This window comes from Nyctibius grandis, chromosome 5 (assembly GCF_013368605.1).
Source record: "Nyctibius grandis isolate bNycGra1 chromosome 5, bNycGra1.pri, whole genome shotgun sequence".
In the NCBI taxonomy this organism is placed as follows: Eukaryota; Metazoa; Chordata; class Aves; order Nyctibiiformes; family Nyctibiidae; genus Nyctibius; species Nyctibius grandis.
This window is the reverse complement of record NC_090662.1, coordinates 53405866-53425931: the sequence shown is the minus strand read 5'-3', so window position 1 is coordinate 53425931 and position 20066 is coordinate 53405866. Positions and strand designations below refer to the sequence as shown.

The following is a 20066-nucleotide window of genomic DNA, read 5'->3' as shown; positions in this document are numbered from 1 at the left end:
TGGAGCCCTCTCCCTGGGAGCCCCACTGCTCCACTGGCTGGAGTTGTCACTTCAGGCAGATGTGGTGTCGGCAAAGACAGAACCTGCTCTAGTGCTGTAACTTTACAAACACATCACTGATAGCTCTTTCCAGCCTTAGAGGGAGGTAAATGCTGACTTAATTGTAGTGTTTTGATAGCAAGTTCTATCATTTGCTTTATCTATGATTAAGCAGAACCTGTCAGAGGAGCTAAAACACTGCTATTGCAGAGGGGTTGCTTGCTCCCTGTGGGCACGTGGGTCAGCGAATACCCGTGAGCGAGGAAAGCAGCCTGTCTTTCTTGACAGGGCTCAGCCAAAACCCACCCCGCTCTCTCATTGTAGGCTCCCAAGACACATGAAAGCACTGACATGCTCATGGATTTCTATTCCCCTTGTTTTGGGTTGTATCATATACACCTTTCCTTAAGCAGAAGGAAGCCATCACACGCTTCTCCAGTTTTGAGGTTTGCGTATGTCACTGCTGATGTGGCACAGCACAGAGGCTGGGGGCTGTTTCGTACTCAGGGAACGTGAGCCCTGTCATCTGCTAAAGTACGTAATACCCTACATACTGTGTTCCCACCCAACATCTAAACCAAGCTGCTATGCAGGACATATATCAAGGTAAAAGACTTGAGAGAGATTTTACAATGTGGCTTGATTTTTCTTTCTTTTTTTCTGTAACCATTTCACTTTGTTAAGGGGGAGGTCACCAAGTCAAGGGATTATGTGTGAAACATCTGAATGATCGAGGCTGGCAGTATGTATTTTCTGCCTGAAAAAAAAGCAGCCAGATGTTCCCTTTTGGCTTCCCTCTCTTGCCTGTTCTAAATTACAAGTATGGACTTTCACATATGCAGGGGAACATACACTCAGAAGGGTGACTTCGTATCTATGATAACCTCTGCGGTTCAAAAAATCTATGTAAAATGCTATCTACACAGGTTTGCTTCCAATGAACTTTCCTAGTCTGCTGTTAAAATCCTATCATAAGGCAGGAAGGCTGAAGATAACAAGAAGAACAACAACAAAACCATCACTTTACTTTCAGGTAGATGCCAAAATCTTCTCTCTGTCTCAGGTTTTCCAAGTAGAAGACAGCGGAGGTGTAATTAAGGCAATAAATCTGGTGTGTCTGGCAGAGGTCACCCTGGAAAAACTGCAGAAAAGGCTTGGAAACTTAACAAGAAAGATAAATGTCGTGACAAAGGGAGGAAGAAAAGTTTTGGTTTTGTAATGGGCATTTTACCTGAGATTTCCTCATACCTAGGAAAATAGCGGAAGAGGGAAAGGGTGAGTTAGAAAAGTAAAGGGCAAGTTAAAAAGTAGTAAAAAAGTGGTAAAGTAGTAAAAAAACCCACAACTGTGCTCAAGCAATGCATGGCAGCAGAGTTCTAACAGCTCTGCAGAGGTGTGAAGCATTCTTAGACTTCGTTCGCACTGGAAATATATGATGTGACATTCCTGTAGAAGCTGAAGATAAAAAACACTGTCTATGCAACAGCTTTGCATGGCCTCATATAGCATGTCACTTTATATCGGAATGTTTTAGCTCTTAGAAATGTTGAATGCCATCCGTGATAAAACTCAGTTTTGTCTGGGATTTTGTCTCTCTCACACAAGCGTAACTGGTAAGAACACCTGAAATCAGAGGTAATGGGGGTGAGAAGCCAAGCTCTAGCCTCCCTTTCCCTTTTTAAAATCCTAACCCTGAGGTAGGGTCTGTTTTAATATTTTCCCAGAAGTTTTCTAATGGCCTCTACTGCTAGGGAAAGTTCAGGTCCATCAATTGATTTTCTGTCTGTATTAATATTGCCAACTTTTCAGTCATTGGGAATTTGTGCAGGAAATAGAGCTGTTTGGACAACTGCCTTGTTTACCATGCAGGCTGCCCAAAAGGGTTGCAGAGCAGTGCTTGGCAGCGGCAGGACAGCTGTATCTGTGCCTCTCTCTTGCTTAGCAGATACAGGCCAAAGTTCGAGAGGTATTTCAGTCCCATTGAGCTCTTAATTAAGCACTTATGGGTCTGGTCCATGGAGTAAAGGAAGGATCTATGCGATGGAGTGAAAGAAGGCAGGGAACATCCAGTGATGGAGCTGGTGTCTGGTCATCTTCCATAGAGCGAGAAGCTCGCCTCTGCTGGTGGCAAAGTTACCTCAAGGTCTGAGCTACCGTTCCCCAGGAAGGGAAAATCTTTCCACACTTTGTTCCACATACAGAGCACCTTTCCATGACCACTTCAAACACGCCAGTGAATAAAAAGAAAAATATCCTACTGACAGGAGGTGCGTGAGGCTGAAACTAAACTGCCTGTGACAGATGGCCTGTCCTTGACTGACTGGATTGCTCTAAAGCAACTGCATGTTATGATAAATGGTCTGCTGCAAGGACCTGCTGATATTAAGTGAGAATACTTCTAATTATGTTACCTTTCTGAGTATGGAGCTGAAATCCATAGGAGAGTCTGACTTGCTGACATGCTCCTTCACAGTTTCAAAACAGGTTTTCAGAAAACTGAGACTTATCTAAGTAAGGGGGGAAAAAAAGAGAAATTAACATCAGTGATCTTCTGAAGTTAAGTTTAAAACAATTATTTCCCAATAAATTGGGCTGCAAGCCTAATGGGGTGCCTATTTCCCCGACATTGCCAGAATTGTGTTAGGTCAAAGGTTGGACTCGATGATCCCAGAGGTCTCTTCCAACCTAGTTGATTCTGTGATTCTGTAAATAGCTTCAGAATTACACCCGGAATGCTTTAATTAGTCAGAAGCTAAAAGAAATCTATTCAAATACCAACTTATGTTGTGATAATGCCATATGACAAAAGATTTGAAACAAGATTATTTATTCCATTTAAACTTATTTTAGGGTAGCAGCTGTATTTAACATGAATTGACATGAACAATTACAATGGGTGAATGGTATTTACTGGCAAACACTGTGTATGACAGAGCTGTGACAATTAAGGCAGTCTTCATGGTCATTTCAAGGAGATACAGTCTTTCATAGTTTGAGTTTGTTTCATGCTATTGGAGATGAGGGAAATTTCTATAAAATGCTATAAAAAGTCACATATTGGCTATAAGTTAACTTTATATGTTTGCACTGGATTCAGGGGTGCCCACACTGTCAGTCAGATGTGGATGAAAGCCTGCTCCTAAGCCCACATTTGCCTCCTGAACACACTATTTGCACACAAATTCATGACCAGTCTCAGCTTTAGGCCAAATTTTAGTCCAGAAGGGAACATCATTCTCTGTGATACTGCTATGAACTGCTGTTGTAGCTGCACACACTGCTTTGTTTGGTGTATTTATGGGGGCAGGGTTGCTTATAGGATGATGTTTACTCTTTCATTTTGACAATTTTTACACCTTTTACAGCATGCATTTCTTCATGGATTCGGCCTGCTGTCAAGAAGAAATGCATGCTGTAAAATGCATTAAAAAAAGGCATAGAAGGCATTGAGAGAAGCTACTTTCTCTGACATTTGATCACTATTTTACATACAAGTATGCATAAAGGATGATAATTTATCATCCTCATTAATAAGGACAACAAAATTAGAAAACAAAATAAAGAAAGATATTAAAGAGAATTCTTTCAAGACATGACCAAGCTCCAGCCAAACTCAAAGCTTTTGTGATCTCTAAATGGCACACAGCAATATAGCCCTCTCACTTCTCTGAACAAGAACGAAGGACTCATCACACACACATCAACTGAACACTAGTAGTTGTCTGCATGTATGGTCTTAGCCCACAACAAGTGCAAGGTGAAACACATCAGCTAAAAATCTCTTTCCTTGTGTCTCCAAACCTGCTCAGGTGGTCACTCACAGCAGCTCAGATGGTGTGTGGTCAGTCACTGAGCAGAGGTGACTTGCTCCTGTGTTTGAGCTCTGGCTAATTGTCCCTAATCTGAAGAGCTTCTCAGCTTTTCTTGTCTTGGCTAAAAAGGGAGGTGTTAACTGGTCAGGCACGGGAACTCGATAAGGGGAAGAACTGGAAGTAAGCAACTGGTTTAGGGCATGTGATGTGATTGTGAGCAGTTATTCAACTTATGCAGCTGAAGAGCCCCTTTCAAAATTCACCTTGCTATTAAGGGTGAGGTGTCCTGTAAAAGAACTCTCAAGCTAAGAAAACCTCCTGTTTTGTTTCTGAAGTTATGTAAAAGCCATTTTGGACTTATGGGTTCCTTTAACTTTCAGGAGCTGAAAATGGTCTCCCAGTAACTGGCCACAAGCAGCAAAGAGCTGGAGCACATCACAGCCAAGCCTTATGATCCCCCTCCTCCTGGAAGCTGGAGGGTAAGTAGTATATGAACACAGAGCATCGAGTCGGTGTGGGAGATATCCTTCCACCCACACCAAGCGAAACCCCAGCTGGAGAGGGGTGGTCATCGTTTTGTTTTAACTTGCTCTACTGGAGTGGCATAATAGAGAGCAAAGTCTTTGTGCCCATCTGTTTGCAAAAGGAAACTTGTTATTGCAGCTATTTTGCCATTCTGATTGTTTTGCTGTAAGGATTGTGCAGTTGGAATTTATCTTCACAAATCCTTTTAAAAGGATGCTGCTTATTAGAATTAGTCTCAAAGTAGTGTTTACTTCAGAAGCAACTGCCAAATGAGCTTTCCTCCATGTTCAAATGCCTGTTTATCTTTTGCTGGAGGCACATGAGAGTAATTTGCACTGGTGAAATTTGACCCCCACTGATATACAAAATAGAAATAAAGGAAAGACTAATTATTTGAAGTAAGTTCCAAACGTGAGCATTGAATCTGAATAGAAGTTTTATGGATGGTTTCTCATCTCCTTTTATTGGTCTGGTTGACTTCTGATCTCAGTAAGACTTTTATTTTTTTACTCACCTTGTTTAACTCCTCTAAGTTTGCAAAAAGTCTCCACAAATCCACATCCAAGAGAAACTCATTACTCTGGAGGCATCTTAGAGTGTTCATAAATACCTTTAAAACCAAAACAAAATTTACTATTTGTGCCAATTCAATATCTCTCTCTCTCTCTCTCTCCTTTTTTTTTTTTTCCCCCTGAAAAGAACATTTGCACTATAATTCTCATGAAACGATCATTTGATTTGGGGAGGGCAGAAGACGATACTCTGAGAAACTTTTCTGACCTGCCTGAAGGCTAAATATTGGGCTTTGTGCAAAAAGGAGGGTATGAGTGATGTCTCTGGGGTGTCTCTGCGGCTGCCACGGAGGCAGTTATGTCCCTGCTGTGCTCTCTGGCAGAAGAGGGGCAACTGAGCCCCCTGCAGATTGGTGTGAAGGATTTAATAACATCAGAGCCATAGTTTCAGATTTCTATGACCTTTCTAAATGCTTTCCTTCCTACCCCATACATCTGCTGCTATATAAGTTGTTTAGAGTTACTGTGGAAAAAAAAATAGTTGGAATAGCATAAGTAGAGGGCTCATTAAAGTTTTTCATCTCTTTGGATTGTTTTATTAACCTGTATTGAGTGAAAACCGCATGTGTATTTATTAGCTGTTTAAGATTTTATGTTATTTAAGCTCTGATGGTGATCTTGGAGCTGTGCTGAATCTGATTTAAATCTGAAAAAGGCTTAAAAGATGTAGATTACCAAGTAGAATTTTTTGTATATGTGTGAAAAACATTAATGGGAAAACCCTTCACCGAGGTGCCAAGACTGAAGAGCCAGTGAGAGTGCTTGATTAGCCTTGTGTAATTCTGCAGTTGCCAGGATCAGTTGACCTGAGAGCTTAAAGGGGATTTAAGGTGGTCTTAAAGTTTCCTGTGGAGATTCATTAAAATCGTTGGAATATTTCTGTACTGGGAACTGCTTAGAGTAGCAGGTATCTGTAAAACTGGCTACCCAAATTCAATGGGTTCTTTATTTGGCAGCACAGTTTGGGAAGCTGGTGGGGACAGAATAGTTTATCATTTGTGGTTCACGCAGGGCTGGCTAAGGCTTGTCTGCAGATTCCTACATCAGACTCACCAAGGGGCCTGCATGTCTCCTATTGTCCTCATCCTTCCCAGGATTCACGTGTTTTTAATCTTCTCAGATCTCTGAACAAAGTGTATAGAAGGAAGGATGCTTCCATCTTGCCTTGGACCAATAGCTGGTCCTGTCTTCCCCTTTCCTCTCTCTTCCTGTTCTGCCCCACTAAGGAAGACTTCAGCCCACTCCTCTATTTATTCCCTTTACTTTGCCGTACTTCTTGTACTGCCTAGGTTAACTTTTCAGCAACACGGAAGATGTTTCACTAATCTTTTTCCTTCAACTAATAAGAAAACAGAAGTTGTCTGTGCAGAATAAGAGAAAAATGATAGGAAAATATTTGGGGAAGCTTCCATCCTTTTAAATGGATACACTAACTTTTGATGTGTGATGAATGTAAATAGTGCAGCTATTCTTGTAACAGTGTGTAATATTCTTGTCCGTATTTCAAAGCTCTTAAAATTCACCATGATGGAGGCAATTTGGAGTTTTTGGGATAGGAGTACTTTTTTAGTTTGCTTGTTTTCTTATAATGTTAGAACTACCAGTCTGCTGAATTCTGAAGTTTTCATGCTCTAGTCAGGATAATCTAACCACAGCTGTATATGAAGTTAAACGGAGAGTGTAACATTACAGACTAGGGGTAGAGAAATATCCAGTATAGTCAATTGGAGAGTGGCTTCAGTTCAGCGTTAGTAAGAGGAAAAGTAGAATATCAGCTGAGATTACTGGAAGGATCTGTCTAGAAGATGTCTATAAAGTGATGTCTAGAAGAAGAGATGCCATCAAGAAGATAAAAACCAAAGGGAACTGTGGAAACAGGATGAGCAGACAAGATGGGAGAAAACCCAAGCGCTGAAGTCATTCCCCCGTAGACACCCAATGAGAGGTTACAGGTGGCTTTATGTCTGCCATGCTGGCAGCAGGGCAAATAATGTTTCATTATTTCTGAGAAATGAAATCTGAAGTTACCATCTTGAGAACCAGCAAATGATCCAGGAAGTAATTGCATACACTCGTGAAAAGTTCCCATGCTGCTGCTTCTTTTTTCACTTTTAACCGGCTGTCAACATCTTTCTGCTCAGTCTGCTGTGCTTTTATAAAATCATGCCAGGTTTTACTCTATTGATTGAAGAAGAAAGAAAACCACTGACTGTTACATCAACTGCTTCAGACCTTATGAAAAGAATCTATGATCTATTTGTCCATGTAAAGAGCCTGATTGCCAGTATTACTGATTCTTCTTCTGAAGACTTAAAGATTCTTTTAATAAGATTAAAAAAACTGACATTTTCCTCCAAAATATTTATAACATCAACACACTGAATTTGAAAGTAACACAGTATGATAGTCTATGTTGGTGGGATGCTGTATCATAAAGTATTGGGCAGCTTGCAAATGCTAAGGAATTTAATCTGTTGTGCTACTGCTTCTGCTGGAAAGCAGGGATGGATGACAGCTTCCTATTTTCCAGATGGTAAAATCAAGGTACCAAAGGACTAGGTCTTCATAGGTACTTGAATTTTGTTTTGTTTAGTCCTAAGGTGGCCCCTATCACATTCCTGACCTGCTCCAAAGTCAATCGTCCCCATATATGTCAGGCACTGACAGGAGTCCTCAACAACCAAGTCTATGGGGAACTGGATATAACAGCCTGCTGTGAGAAGCAAAAGGTTTGCTCTGGAGAAGGGATGGTGTTAGGTGTGGATTATCTGAATATCACCCGGGTAGCCCAAGCTTGGTGTTTCTATGGCTAGGGGGCCCTGGAAGCCAGGAGCCTTGTTTATCTGGCAGACAGGCTTTGGTGGGATTTCTGCAGCTGAACCTTGGTGTTGGCACTGACCTCTACGTGTCTGCCTCTGAATGCACCCCTAAGACAGCGGTGAGGGTGACCGTGCCCCATTTGGTATCTCTGCGATGCTGCAATTTCTTTCCCCAGATCTGCAGGCACTGCTGAGACAGTTGACTTGATGGCTTTTTCTGAAGGTGGTACCTCCCTGATCTAGGGCAGACTGAAAGCCTGGCAACATCCAGGTGGTTGTGAGGGCCCTTGCTAACCACCTACGACATTCGCAGTTTCCCCCTCACCCCTTCATTTCAAAAACTAAAAATATACCTTTTGCTTAAGCAATAATTCTGCAGAAAGGTCTCATATCCAGATTAATATAGTGAAAAATGGTATAAATGGTTTGAAAAGAATGCAGAATTTTTATCCCCATCTTTAAGTATCCTTGGTACAGTATACTGAGTATTTTGATACCTTAAAGCAGAAAAAATCATATGTGCTGCAGTCTGTGATCTTAATGGTTGAAAGACAGTTTTCCAGTTCAGATGTTTGCTTCTGTTTGTCTTTACCCTGTTGAACGACAAAAAAACCCTCTCCGATTCCTACAATGTTTTAAAGACCAATAAGAAGTTTACCCAGCTCAGTAACCTTACTCTGATCTGTAAGGAACTTGCCCTTAACTGAGTGATTTCCTCATATTTTCAGACTCTCCTACACAGAGATGAGGCAGTGATGGCAGGTTTATTTGTAGCTATGGGTGGGGTGTGTATGTGGCTTAGGTGTGGGTGTGTAAGATCTTATTTATGTAATACAGAAGTCTTTGGCAGGGCAAATCATTGGTATGGCAACAGACAATGGGCTACCCTCAGCAGACAGAACAAATAAAACACTTTGCTTCCTTCAGCACTGTCAGAAGTAGGGGACAACAAACTCATAGTTGAAATCATCCTCCTGCCATAGGTATACAAAGCTTGTGTGTTTGTTTATTTTTATGTTTTTTAAGATTTTTTACTTGAGCTACGTATTGAAAAAATTCCTTTGGTCAGTTGCAGAGAAGCATCTATAAAATGAGCTTTTAGAAAGCTTAAAGAGCAGGAGGAGTTTGTCTGTGAGGCATCATGAAATAAAAACAATTGCTTTTGGTTTGGCTTTGTTTTTTCAGGCTGACAGTGCCATGTAAAAAGTTTAACCAATATTTATGAACTCTGATTTAGTGCTGTGAGCATAGACTTATACGGTGTTTGCCTAAGTTTTATCTGCTCTCTGGAACTGTATACTCATACTTCATGTATTTCTATTGTCTGAACTTTAGGCACTGAACTCAAGCAAATTTTGAAATATGTGTTTGATTATAATGTTTGAAATTCAGAGTTTAAGGTCAACTCTTGGTTTTGAAAGATAGCTTGAAATGGAGCAGAAACAATAATGCAATTATATATACACATGCTTAACCATGCCCAGCAAATGAATCTTCATAATTAAATTTTATGGCATTTAATAGTCTCAGAAATTACTTTTGGCTAAATATCCAATGCATTTTATTGCAAAGTTCCAAATATTTTGCTGAATATTCAAAAAAAAAAATTCTCAGTTTAGGCCATGCTCCTTCAAATGCTGTAGAAATGCTATCAATGAAGTGGGAAACTCCTTGTACATGCTAATCTGAGTACTTGCATTGGTTTTCAATTGCACAAACTCTTCTTTGATAGATGAGATTTAGAAGATAAAATGCAAAAAATATTAGGAAGGGAACTATTGACAATTACATGTTTAGGGGTGCAAAGTATATCAGACACTTGCAATGATTTTTTTGAATGATGAAACAACACTCAAAAAGGAAATTCAGATACCCTATAAGTGAAAAATGTTCATAACTGGAAAAGTCAAGGAAATGTGCTAAATAAGGATATTAACTGAAGTGTGCTGGTGTGTATACTTTTACTGAGAGTGTGAGGGTGCCCACAGGGACAAGGAAAGGCCTAAGAAAGCAGCTAAAAAAGTTACTTTGAAAGGTAAAGCCTAGACCCTTCCATGTGAGTGGGACTTAGGCACATACTCCAGAGCCCTGAGGCACTAAGGTTTAGGTTGACATGCAGAAAATACAGGATACAGTGCGGTCAAAGCAATGATGCAACTGACTTACCCACCTTGTGCTCTCTTATCCCGGGGAGCTGCACTGGACCCGCTGCCAGCCCTGAACACCTTGAATGAGAGGTCCCCCCTTGCCCACTCCCCTCTTCCCTCCTGGTGCCAAGGGCACCTCTCCTCCCATCACCCCGGGGATGGGGGGCAGTGGCACTGGCTGTATTTTCATGTGCATCACGTGCAGGGGCACTGGTGGCTGCGCTGGAGCCACCCTACCTTCATTGCAGATTAATGTCCAAGAAGTCCCAGGGTGGGCTGAGACCTCTGCGTTCGGCTCACCTGCTGGCTGCCTTTCTCCAAGGGCACTAAATTGAAGAAACTCTTTTTTACCCAGGTTAGTTGTGTGAGAGGGCAAGGTCAGTGCAAGGAAAAAAATGTGGTGAAATACTCACAGCTCCTCTTTTGGCAAATGGCCACCTTGGCTTTTTGGACTCTAATGAGTAAAACAAAAGTGTTATCAGTAAAGAAACAAACAACTAAAAATAAAAATATTATTTATATGGGGTTTTTTAAATTTTTTTTTTTTATATGAATCCTGATATACTATACTCTACTGGGCTCAGATTTAATACTTGTGTTTAGGCAGTTTGTGCACCACACTTAAAACCCATTAAGCCTATTGGATTCCTCCCAGCAAGAAATATGTCAGTGATGGGATCTTGGATGATGCTAAACGCTCTCACTTGCTGCAGATGATCAGTATGTGATTGACAGTACTTTACATGGGAAAACGCATCATACCTCAGGCCAGTTTTTGAAGATATCCATTGTTCTGAAGCAAGAACTAGGCTACGTCTGCTCATGAATGATATTTTGGAGCTATGCAGGTATTTAAAACTCCTGTGAATAAACGGTCCTACAAAACCTAAGCCTCAGATCTCTCATGGGGCTGGCATGGTGGTGCAGGCTGTAATTCATGGTCCTTAGTGAGGCACAGGGAAAGCTGGGGATCTAGATGTAGATCTCACCACTGGCGAGAGGTGAGGAATGGCTGTGCTTGTTCAGCAAGAAATTTGAAAAAGTTTTCTAAATGTGTCGCCTACATTCAGGCCTGTGTGTGACTGGGAATCACAGTCAAAACTTCCTCCTTTTGGATTTTGAAGGCCTTGTTCATTCTTTCTGGGGATGGTTGTCTTGTTTACTTTCACGAAAATGCTGATTGTGACCTTGACTTATTTATTTTTTTGAGAAAATTTTGGTCTCTGGTCATCAGCATCTTCTGGTCTCTAGCAATCACACTGCACACTATACTCCACAACAGGTATTTGTGGAAATTGCTTGCAGGTCTACATTTCAGTATTGGAAGGTCTTGTGAGCAACCTCTAGCCATGAGCTGGGTCTTCTGCCTTTGTGATTAGAGCACTGTTGGGAAGCGTGGCCATCCTCTTCCCGTGAAGCTGTGCAGGTGGGAATTTGTAACTCAGCTGCTTGCAGAGGGAGATCCTGGCCTGGGCTTTGGTTGCTCCTACCCTGTGGAGGAGGGAGGTGATCTGTGTCCTGCCCCCTCAGCTACCTCTTAGATTTTGCATTCAACAATAAAACGCAGAAAAAGTAGTTTGGGGGAATTTTAAAATTAGCAATGTAGTTACTTTGGTGTTGGGTAACAGAATCCCCATGGTGGCTGTGCTGCCTTGTGTGTCATTGTCGCATTGATCCTCCCTCCCCATCCCACAAATGCACACGTTTCAGTTGTGCCTTTTGCTGGGCTCAGACGAGCAAACCCCACCCTTTGTCTGACCTGCACTCAGCAGCAGGGCCGCGTGGGGCAGGTAGTCCATGGCACTGTCTGGCACCAGGAGGTCTCCAGGGAACACCTCGAATCCTGGCAGACTCACTACCATGGAGCTACGCCTGCACTCGGCTGATCTGTGAGACGCAACACCACCACATGTCATCTCTCTCTGCTCAGGGCTGCAGAGGAAACTTCTGAAGTGCTCCTTGCTGAGGCAGGAGGAAATGAGCTAAAAAACCAAATCTCAGTGGCTATGACATAATGTGTTAAAGGAAAAATGAGTAGAAAAATTCAGTAATCAACAGCAAATACCTAATTCTCCTTCCAACTCCACATTGTTGCTGAGATCAAGGTGCTTATGGCCCTGGCTTGCCTCAGATATTAGGTACTTAGAGAATTTAAACAATGGAAATTCCTGGGTTCTTCTGAGATTAGGCAAAAAGTAAGTGGAGATTTCAGAATCTATATTTTGGCACTGGAGTCCAAGGAAGCAGTTAAAGACGATGTCCCTAGCTTGTATGTGAGCTGCCATTACTTTTAACTTCATATAAGTCAGATGATTTCAGGAAAAGACAGCATACTGGTGAAAGAGTTTAAATGTTGGGATTTTTAAAAAATATTTAACCTTTTGGCTAGTTCATGCTATTTTCCTTCTAAAACTTTTTGGCTTTTTTCCTGCTAATTCAAATATTTTGTATTTTGAATATAATATGACTTAGCAGCCCTGCTGGTCGAAAACAAATGGCTCTTCCCAACTATTGTTGTTACTAACGGAGGGCATTGTCCAGGGTGTAGATCTATCAAGTGAAGTGACACAGGCATTCTGTATCCAACAGTGTGTTTGTGCCAAAGGCTGCTTGCATTCATACAGAAATTATTGGTGCACATCAAAAACCTTTTTGGATTTTGCTAATGACACACCGATAGCTAATTAATTGTGTTAGTATACTGTTGCAAAGCGATGGATGTCTGTATCTTCTGTTCTGCTGTCTTCAACTGATTGACACTTGAAGACTGCATCAGATTTCAAAGGGTCAGTAATTAAGTAGCTGAAGGAGAAGGCATGAAATGTGTGTACATATATAAAAATTCTTTTTTTTAGTCACCATTTATTCTGTATGGTATTTTTGGTCAGCTAAGTATAATTCTAATTACTTTTTTGCCTAGGCAGATACCTTACTGTGAGTATTTCGCTATTTGCCAACACCTGATGTGAAACCTGGCAGGTATATTTTTCCCCTTAAGTGCGTGAATAGTCACTTGACAACTTATCACCTGACAGATGAGCTCTGAGGTAGAGAACTGGGATTTGATGTGTATAGCAGGACATGGAGATTATGCTTATTGTTACGATCTGACAGTGACATTGCTTGCAATTGCCTTAGCTAAATTTGAATTGTATAGATAAAAGACCTGCTCCTAACAACAGAGAGGGCTGTAGGCTATCAGGAGGGCCAAGTCTGGGACTTTAATACTGGAAACACAGGCATGTTAGGGCTTGAAAACTAAATGTTGAGGACTTGACAACGTGCAACATATGAGTTCTCTAAGAGCTTTTCATTTTCTGGTGGTCCTATTGAATGGGGAGCATAGGATCTGTTTGCTTAACTTTAGAGATTTACAGTGAAACTCTGAGGTTTCTCATGAAATTGATCCTAAGACGTGGTTTGAAAGCTTTTATGGATGGGGTCTGTTTCTTGGTTGTCTGCAAGCCCCTATCAGTGCAAGGGAGACTGCTTCCTGATGAGGTGCGCTGAGTGCTACCCAGTGCAAATTTTGTGTCGGTAACAATCATACTAAGATGCTTCTGAAACCTCTAGTGATTCCACCATGCAATCTCTTGGGCTGCTGGATTATTATACAGGCCAGATGCTGCAATATAATACAAGGATAATTCTAAAAGTTGTCACTCGTACTGTGAAATTAAAGGGATTTATTTCAGGTTGGATTCACAACAAAATTTTGCCAATGTATTATTGATTCTTAAAGTATCTAGCCTACTTCAATTGCAGAATATGTTTTGAAGTTGGAGGCTAGTAGTTTATGAAGATTAGTAATGGGAAGCACAGTTTCATTGTAACTGAGTTAAACAGTGTTATTTCCCTAGATCAAAAGAGCCTTGAACTTCAGAGACACATACGTCTAAACAGGCTCTTCACAAAGGTATGCAAGCCTGTGATGTGTTGGACCATGCCAAGGTCACTTGGATGTGTATGTACCATATACCTTTGCAGTTTGACATGCCTGGTGTGATTAATGACTTACATGCCTAAATCACGTACTCATGCTTCACAGATGAAGATACACAGGTATCTGTGGTCACCTGGCCCACTGCCTGTACACATATTAGATACATTAGATGCTCTTGTTGCTTTTACTGGATGAATGAAGCTACTGATGTGCTGTGTGATGCAATTTATCAGTTTTTGAGTCTGTATGCAATATTTTACCATCTTTTCATGCCTGCAGACGCTGTAGCTTAGGCCTTTTTCTTTAGTTTTTTGTTTTCCTTATTAGAGGCAGGGGGCTGAAGTGCTTGAGTGAAAGGAATGTTTGTATTTTAGTGATGAGCTCAAGCACCTGACGAGATATAATCTCCAGTAGTTCCTCCTTTAAATATTCTTGTTTTGTGAAACAAGATAATGTCACAGGCTTGGATTACAAAGTTGTGGAAAATTACTAAAGACACTGAAGCAGCTCATGGTCTGGAAATACAAATATCCTGGGTATACAGTTGCTTCTAGGGCATGGAGACTTTCAGCTGATTGCTTTTTAGATATCCGTATCTTGATATGTTCATAATCTTAGCCTAACTAGACCTTTAGATGTCCCAGGAAACAGACATCTATATAAATCACCTTACTTAAATAATAGGTAAGTTATTTAAAAGAATGCCTACTAGATAAGAATAAAAGCAACAGAAGAGATTACAAGCATCAATAAAACAGGGTGGTCACAGTACTGAGATAGCTGCCAGGTGATGACACTGTTACCCAAGCCACTCAGGCAGGGTATTTGGACTCCCTGATTCAAAGAGTTAGCATGACACTTTATGGGCATTGAGACATTAAAAGAGGAAGAGGAGCACTTCAAGATAAATGAGCCCAGCTCCCTCAACTCATTGAAAATGGGCTGCCTTGGCAGTTACTGAGAAAACTCCTCATTAGCTGGTTGTCTTCAGGAAATAGCGCAATCCAGTTTTGCACTGAGTCTCTGATATGCTCAACGGGGCAAGGAGAAAATGAGCTCAGAGTAAACTAAAGGTTTTGTTTCATCAACACTTCCTTCCATGGCAGTGTTGGCTTTAGCATCTCACCCTGTCTCCACCACACACACCTCTCTCTGTATTGCCCCTTTGTTTATTTATTTTGGCTGATTATTTTTATTCAGCATCAGTTCAGCATGTTGCCATGCCAACAGAGATGTACTGGCGCTCCTGACTGAAAGCTGTGTGGGGGAAGGCTGTTTAAAATGAGCATTGCTGGTTTAAGAAAGGCTTTTGAAAGTGCAGCCTGAGAGCAGGGAGGAGATGTTCATTAAAACTGAAGGTTGGAGGTATGTTTTTACCCTGGGCGATATGTAAGTCAGCCTTGGAGGAGGGCTGCAAATGTCCCAATGCACTTCTAGATGGAGAAAATAATCTGACATTTCAGCGGTTTTCTCTGGCTGTGATAAGAAGGGATTAGCTGTTAAGGAGTTAGACTAATGATATGGATAAAGGAGGAGCTGAATGCAGCCCTTGCCCAGACCTTGGACCAAATTCAACCTGACAAAAAAGTTTAAAGCAGAAACTGGTGATTTTTGTTTTACATTTCTGCACATTATAGTATTGGTCAGGACAAGAAATAAAATCATAATACATCATCCAAACATCCTTTTCTCAATCTTTCCTGCTGGTGGCTGTGGAACAAAGCTTGCATTGTGATTTCTTGATTTTAAAATGTATCTGGATAAAAGGCCAGAGCCAATATCCTAGCTGGCATATAATGGTTTTCCTCTGAAGCTGCCAGGCAAGTGGCACCAAGAGAAGGTGTGTACATTAAATGTTCAGTGTTGTCCTGTTTAGCCATTTGCATTCAGTATTCTTCAAATTTTCCCCTGAAGTTTGCTACAGATCACACAAACCTTCACCCCATCAGTGAGATATGCTTATGTATTATAGTTTTGAGTTGGATCGGTGCAGACTTTTCCCGTAGTAGGTGCGGATCACTTGTTTTCACACCGAAATGCAAAGATCTCTCCCTTCTCTCCTTTCTCCATCTCCCTCTCCCTTTTCTACTGTAAATTCAAAGTGCTAAAGAGTGGCCTGGAAATTGCAACAATTGAGAAAATCTAGGAAGTGCCTTCTACACTGAGCGTGTAGACACACACACACACACATCTGCTAAACCTTGTCTAGTGAGCTGCATTGTGTAATGACTCACAGACTGTATCAGCCTGCTCCAACACACCCAGTCCCAAACACAGACCTCTTTGCAAACGGTTGGTTATACTGGAGGTTTTACCTGAAAATGAGTAAACATTGGGAAGAAGAGGAGATACGGCTCAGCTAATGATGTCTACTGCCTTAAGAAGTGAAACAGATTATGGTAGAGTCACAAAAGCGGTGTTCTGCTCTTTGTTCTGAGGCTATTACTGTCTTCCCCATCCTTGCTCACCAGGGCTAGTGCTTTTAATATACTTCACTCACTTGCATGCCCCACCTGAAATCTTCAAGGGGATCATGCAGTAAAGGGAGCACTGCACCAGTGAGAGAGGTATGGTTATTAAGGGAGGTACTAGCTGCTACTTCCTTGTTGCTTGGGGGAAAAATAAATTTTGTTTCCCTTCTGTAAACATTTGAACATCTTAAGGAAACAAACGTGGCTGAATCAAACTCATTTCTAATCAAGATTTTACTTTCTGATAATTGCTTGTAAGATCTTGATGCAATTCACTGCACAGATCTACAGTGCACAACACCTTATCTTGCCTGCACTAACTTATAAAATGCAAGTATTCTTAGTTTGTAGGATTAACAATCCCCCAATCCAGCAGCAGTCCTAGATCTGCTTTGCTGGTGTATGAGAACAATATCGAGCTGTTCTGCTAGCGTCTTTGCTTCCCTTTCCCTCCCACAAAGTTTTGAAGATTGTTGCTCAAGATTATGAGATGTTTCACATTCTTCAAGCTGAAATTTGACGCTGCTAATCCAAACAGCCAGAGCTTTTGGCAGTTAGTTCCTAGTGCAGAGCTCTCCGATGGTCCAGCTGAAATATTGCGTGAAATACAGCTAAACATGTCGGGGAGAGGACCACCTTTGAAAGACAATCTCATTAAAAAGTTTAGTTTAACAAGCTGGTGACAGGCATTTCACAAATCGAATCTACAAATTAAAGTTGAGTTACACATACATACCTCACTGTTCAGTTTTGTCTTACAGTGAAGCAGATTCGTTAAAAATGTACAGCAGTGAAGCTTAGAATATATATAAAACAAATATACGCATACCTTTGTATAGGCAATCCACTCTTCTGAAAGAAAGTGAAATATTCTTGTTACTTGGTCAGAAAGCAAGCAAGCAATCTGTTTTTGTGAAAGAAATACTCATTTATTAAGAGTAATATACTACATAGACTTAGATGTTGGCTAATTATTTTTGCTGTTTTGGAGAAAGGAGCAGAACTCATTTGATATCCAGAATGTTTTCTGTATTTGAAGGAGGGGTGAAATAGCTTTTGGTCTGTGGCACAATACTAACCAGTTAGTAAAGAGCTATTCACCTATTTGACACCATCCATGTTCAGTGCAACCTGTGTGTAGGTGCTTTGCATGAGGACGGAGTCAAGCATGTGTCCAAATTTAACAGCTTGTGCAAGTAATGTAAGGTCTTGGAGCGTAGATCTAGTAGCAAACCTGGCTTATGAAGTGCCTTTCCTTTTCTCCTTGGGGTGAAGTTATGGGGGATAGCTGAATGGTAGTTTGCTGCCAGGGAAAGAAGGAGGGCTAGCTCCTGCCTTGCTTATTTCTCTTTACTGATGCTGAGACTCACCGAATCAGTGTTTCTTTTTTTCAGAAAAGATTGCACAATTGCCTGCTCATTTATGGAGCTGAACATAAAAATGGAGGGGGCCAGTGAGTGGCAGAGCTAGGTAAATGGAAATAAAGAAAGGGAATGGGACCTCTTCCTTTGGTTGTAGCAAACCTTAAATTTGGCTCAACCATCTTGAATGACTTCATTCTTGGTTTTCTTGGGGTTAGTAATGCTATTCAGTAAAACAGAATAGAGAACTGCCCCGACTTAGGAAGAACCCTGCTGAAGGACCCTGGAAAGAAAACAATCTTCTAAAACCCAAACCAGAATTGGATAAATTACTTAGTCTTGTGCTTTCATAGCCACACAAACAGTTATACTGGCCCACCAGGGTGAATGGACAGAGGTGGAAAAGAGTGGCCATGTGCAGGAGTGGAATAGGCCAACCTGGTCACCAAGAGACAAGGCTGGAACCATTGTCTCTTGCTGATTTGGAAGAAAAAATCTCCCTTCCTTGTGAGCATAGAAGTTGGTCTGTTTTATCAAAGGAACACAAGCCGGTTGCAGTTCAGGTTAAGAACTGCACTGTTTATGCACTGGGCCATGATGGACCGACACTGAATATGCAAGACTGAAAAAGAGGTTGCATCATCCTATTCCTCTTACCTGGACACCCTCCTGTGGTGTAGGGCTGGGGTGAGGGAGTCTCCTAGGCAGTGTAGCAGAGTTGGCTCTCCGAGAGTTTTTGAATGTCTCATTGGCACTGCCATTGTTGAGAAGATCTTTTTGGCTTGGCAGCTTTGATCTGGGGCTGGTAGACTCTGGATCTGTTATAGTTGTTTCAGACTTGGCTTTGGAAGACAGTAATTTTGCATGGACACAAGAAGGCAATGACAATAAGGAAGTTGTAGTGCACCTAGGTGGACTCTTACAAATGTGGTGGAGAGAGCTGGTGTATTCCTTTTGATTTCGCAGCTGAGCTGTGTCGGAGCAGTCCTGAAATGATGGTGCTTGTGAGGCAGAGGCCATCCTTAGACGCCTTAAAGTTGGAGAAGTGGAAATTCTGGCCAGAGCATGCCGGTCAAACTGGAACAGTGCACGGTGGCTCCCAATGCACTCCTCTGCAGGAAGTTTCAGAAGTGAAGACTCTGTATAACCTCGTTGTCGAATGTAGTCACCTGGAGGCATGGTGGTGTCCATACAAACTGATACTGCCTGTGTTTCACAAGGACTGAAGATATCTTCTGGATTGCTGCTTCTAGACAAAGCAACATTTTCTTTATGAAGCTTAGCTTCCTTATTTAGAAGTCCCACTCTGATGCAGGTTTCTTTGACCAGGTCCGGAGAATAATCAGAGTTTGGTTGTTGTATTATTTGCAGCATGAAGATTTATAGCTGTGGGTACCTAGGATGCATGATCAGAAAAGGTTCTTAGAAACTTGCCATATGCATTTTTATATGGGAGGATATGCAAATGGAAAAAAAATCTAAAGGAAATAATGCAGATATGTGCACTAATACAGAAACAATTGCCTGCACTTTGAATCCTGCTTAAATGCAGGTTTCAACAGCTTCAGGACCCTATTTCAGCAAGCTGTTTGAACAGCCACTAACTGTGTGCAAGCAGTGTCAGCATCAGTCAGCAGAACTGATTAGATGGTGAAGACTAACTGTGTACTTAGGAACTCTGCTTGTCTGGTACTGCGGCCGCCTAATTTCCTGTTGCCACTCCCCCATCAATAAGTGAGATTGTGATACCGCTGTACATGGGATAAAAATGAAGTCACTAGCTCTCTGGACTCCTACGTGTTGCACAATCATTTATGAACAAATACTAATTACTCACTGAATGCTTAAGCAAATACAATTTATTTATGTAAGGTGAGTCTAATCACTCACTTTTCTTTTCAGTAGGAAAAGTATTTTGTAGTAATTATGTATACATTGTAATCAAAGAATGAAGACAACAGTTTATCGAAGTAACTTATCTGTTGATTGACCAGTAAATAATCTTATGTTCTGTGATTCATGAAGCTCTATTTTAAGGTATTTTATGACTAGTCTCTCTAAAAATGGACTGACATCTCAAGTTATAACTGAAGATTATTAATTCAACCTCTTCAACTTCTTTAATTCAGCTTCTTTGTTTGCTAAGAGGAATCTTAAAACTGTTCATGATTGCTGGCTTCTTTGGGCACTTTTATTTATTAGAATGAGTTTATTCAAACATATGTTGACTTTTTTCTTGAGCTATTGAATATCACACATTGAATATGATTTTTGTCTAATTATATAGTCCCATCAGATTGATTTCTGAAGTGATTAGAAACAAATTATTTCATCAAGTTTGCTAGTTCAAAGTATTGCTTTTTTCAAGGTCTTCAGC

The 20066-nt window shown here is 41.1% G+C and overlaps 1 protein-coding gene across 1 annotated transcript in view; it reads right to left on the bottom strand.

Annotated features, from left to right (window-relative positions):
• The window catches only part of PLEKHG7 (pleckstrin homology and RhoGEF domain containing G7), a 35487-nt gene extending 16424 nt beyond the window's left edge, over positions 1-19063 (bottom strand). Inside the window, 9 exon segments of the mRNA XM_068401741.1 lie at positions 1067-1180; positions 2451-2546; positions 4891-4986; positions 6977-7126; positions 8265-8360; positions 10328-10368; positions 11674-11801; positions 17158-17180; positions 18347-19063. Coding sequence (XP_068257842.1) covers positions 1067-1180; positions 2451-2546; positions 4891-4986; positions 6977-7126; positions 8265-8360; positions 10328-10368; positions 11674-11801; positions 17158-17180; positions 18347-19063 — 1461 coding nt within the window.
• Between the last annotated feature and the right edge of the window lie 1003 nt (positions 19064-20066).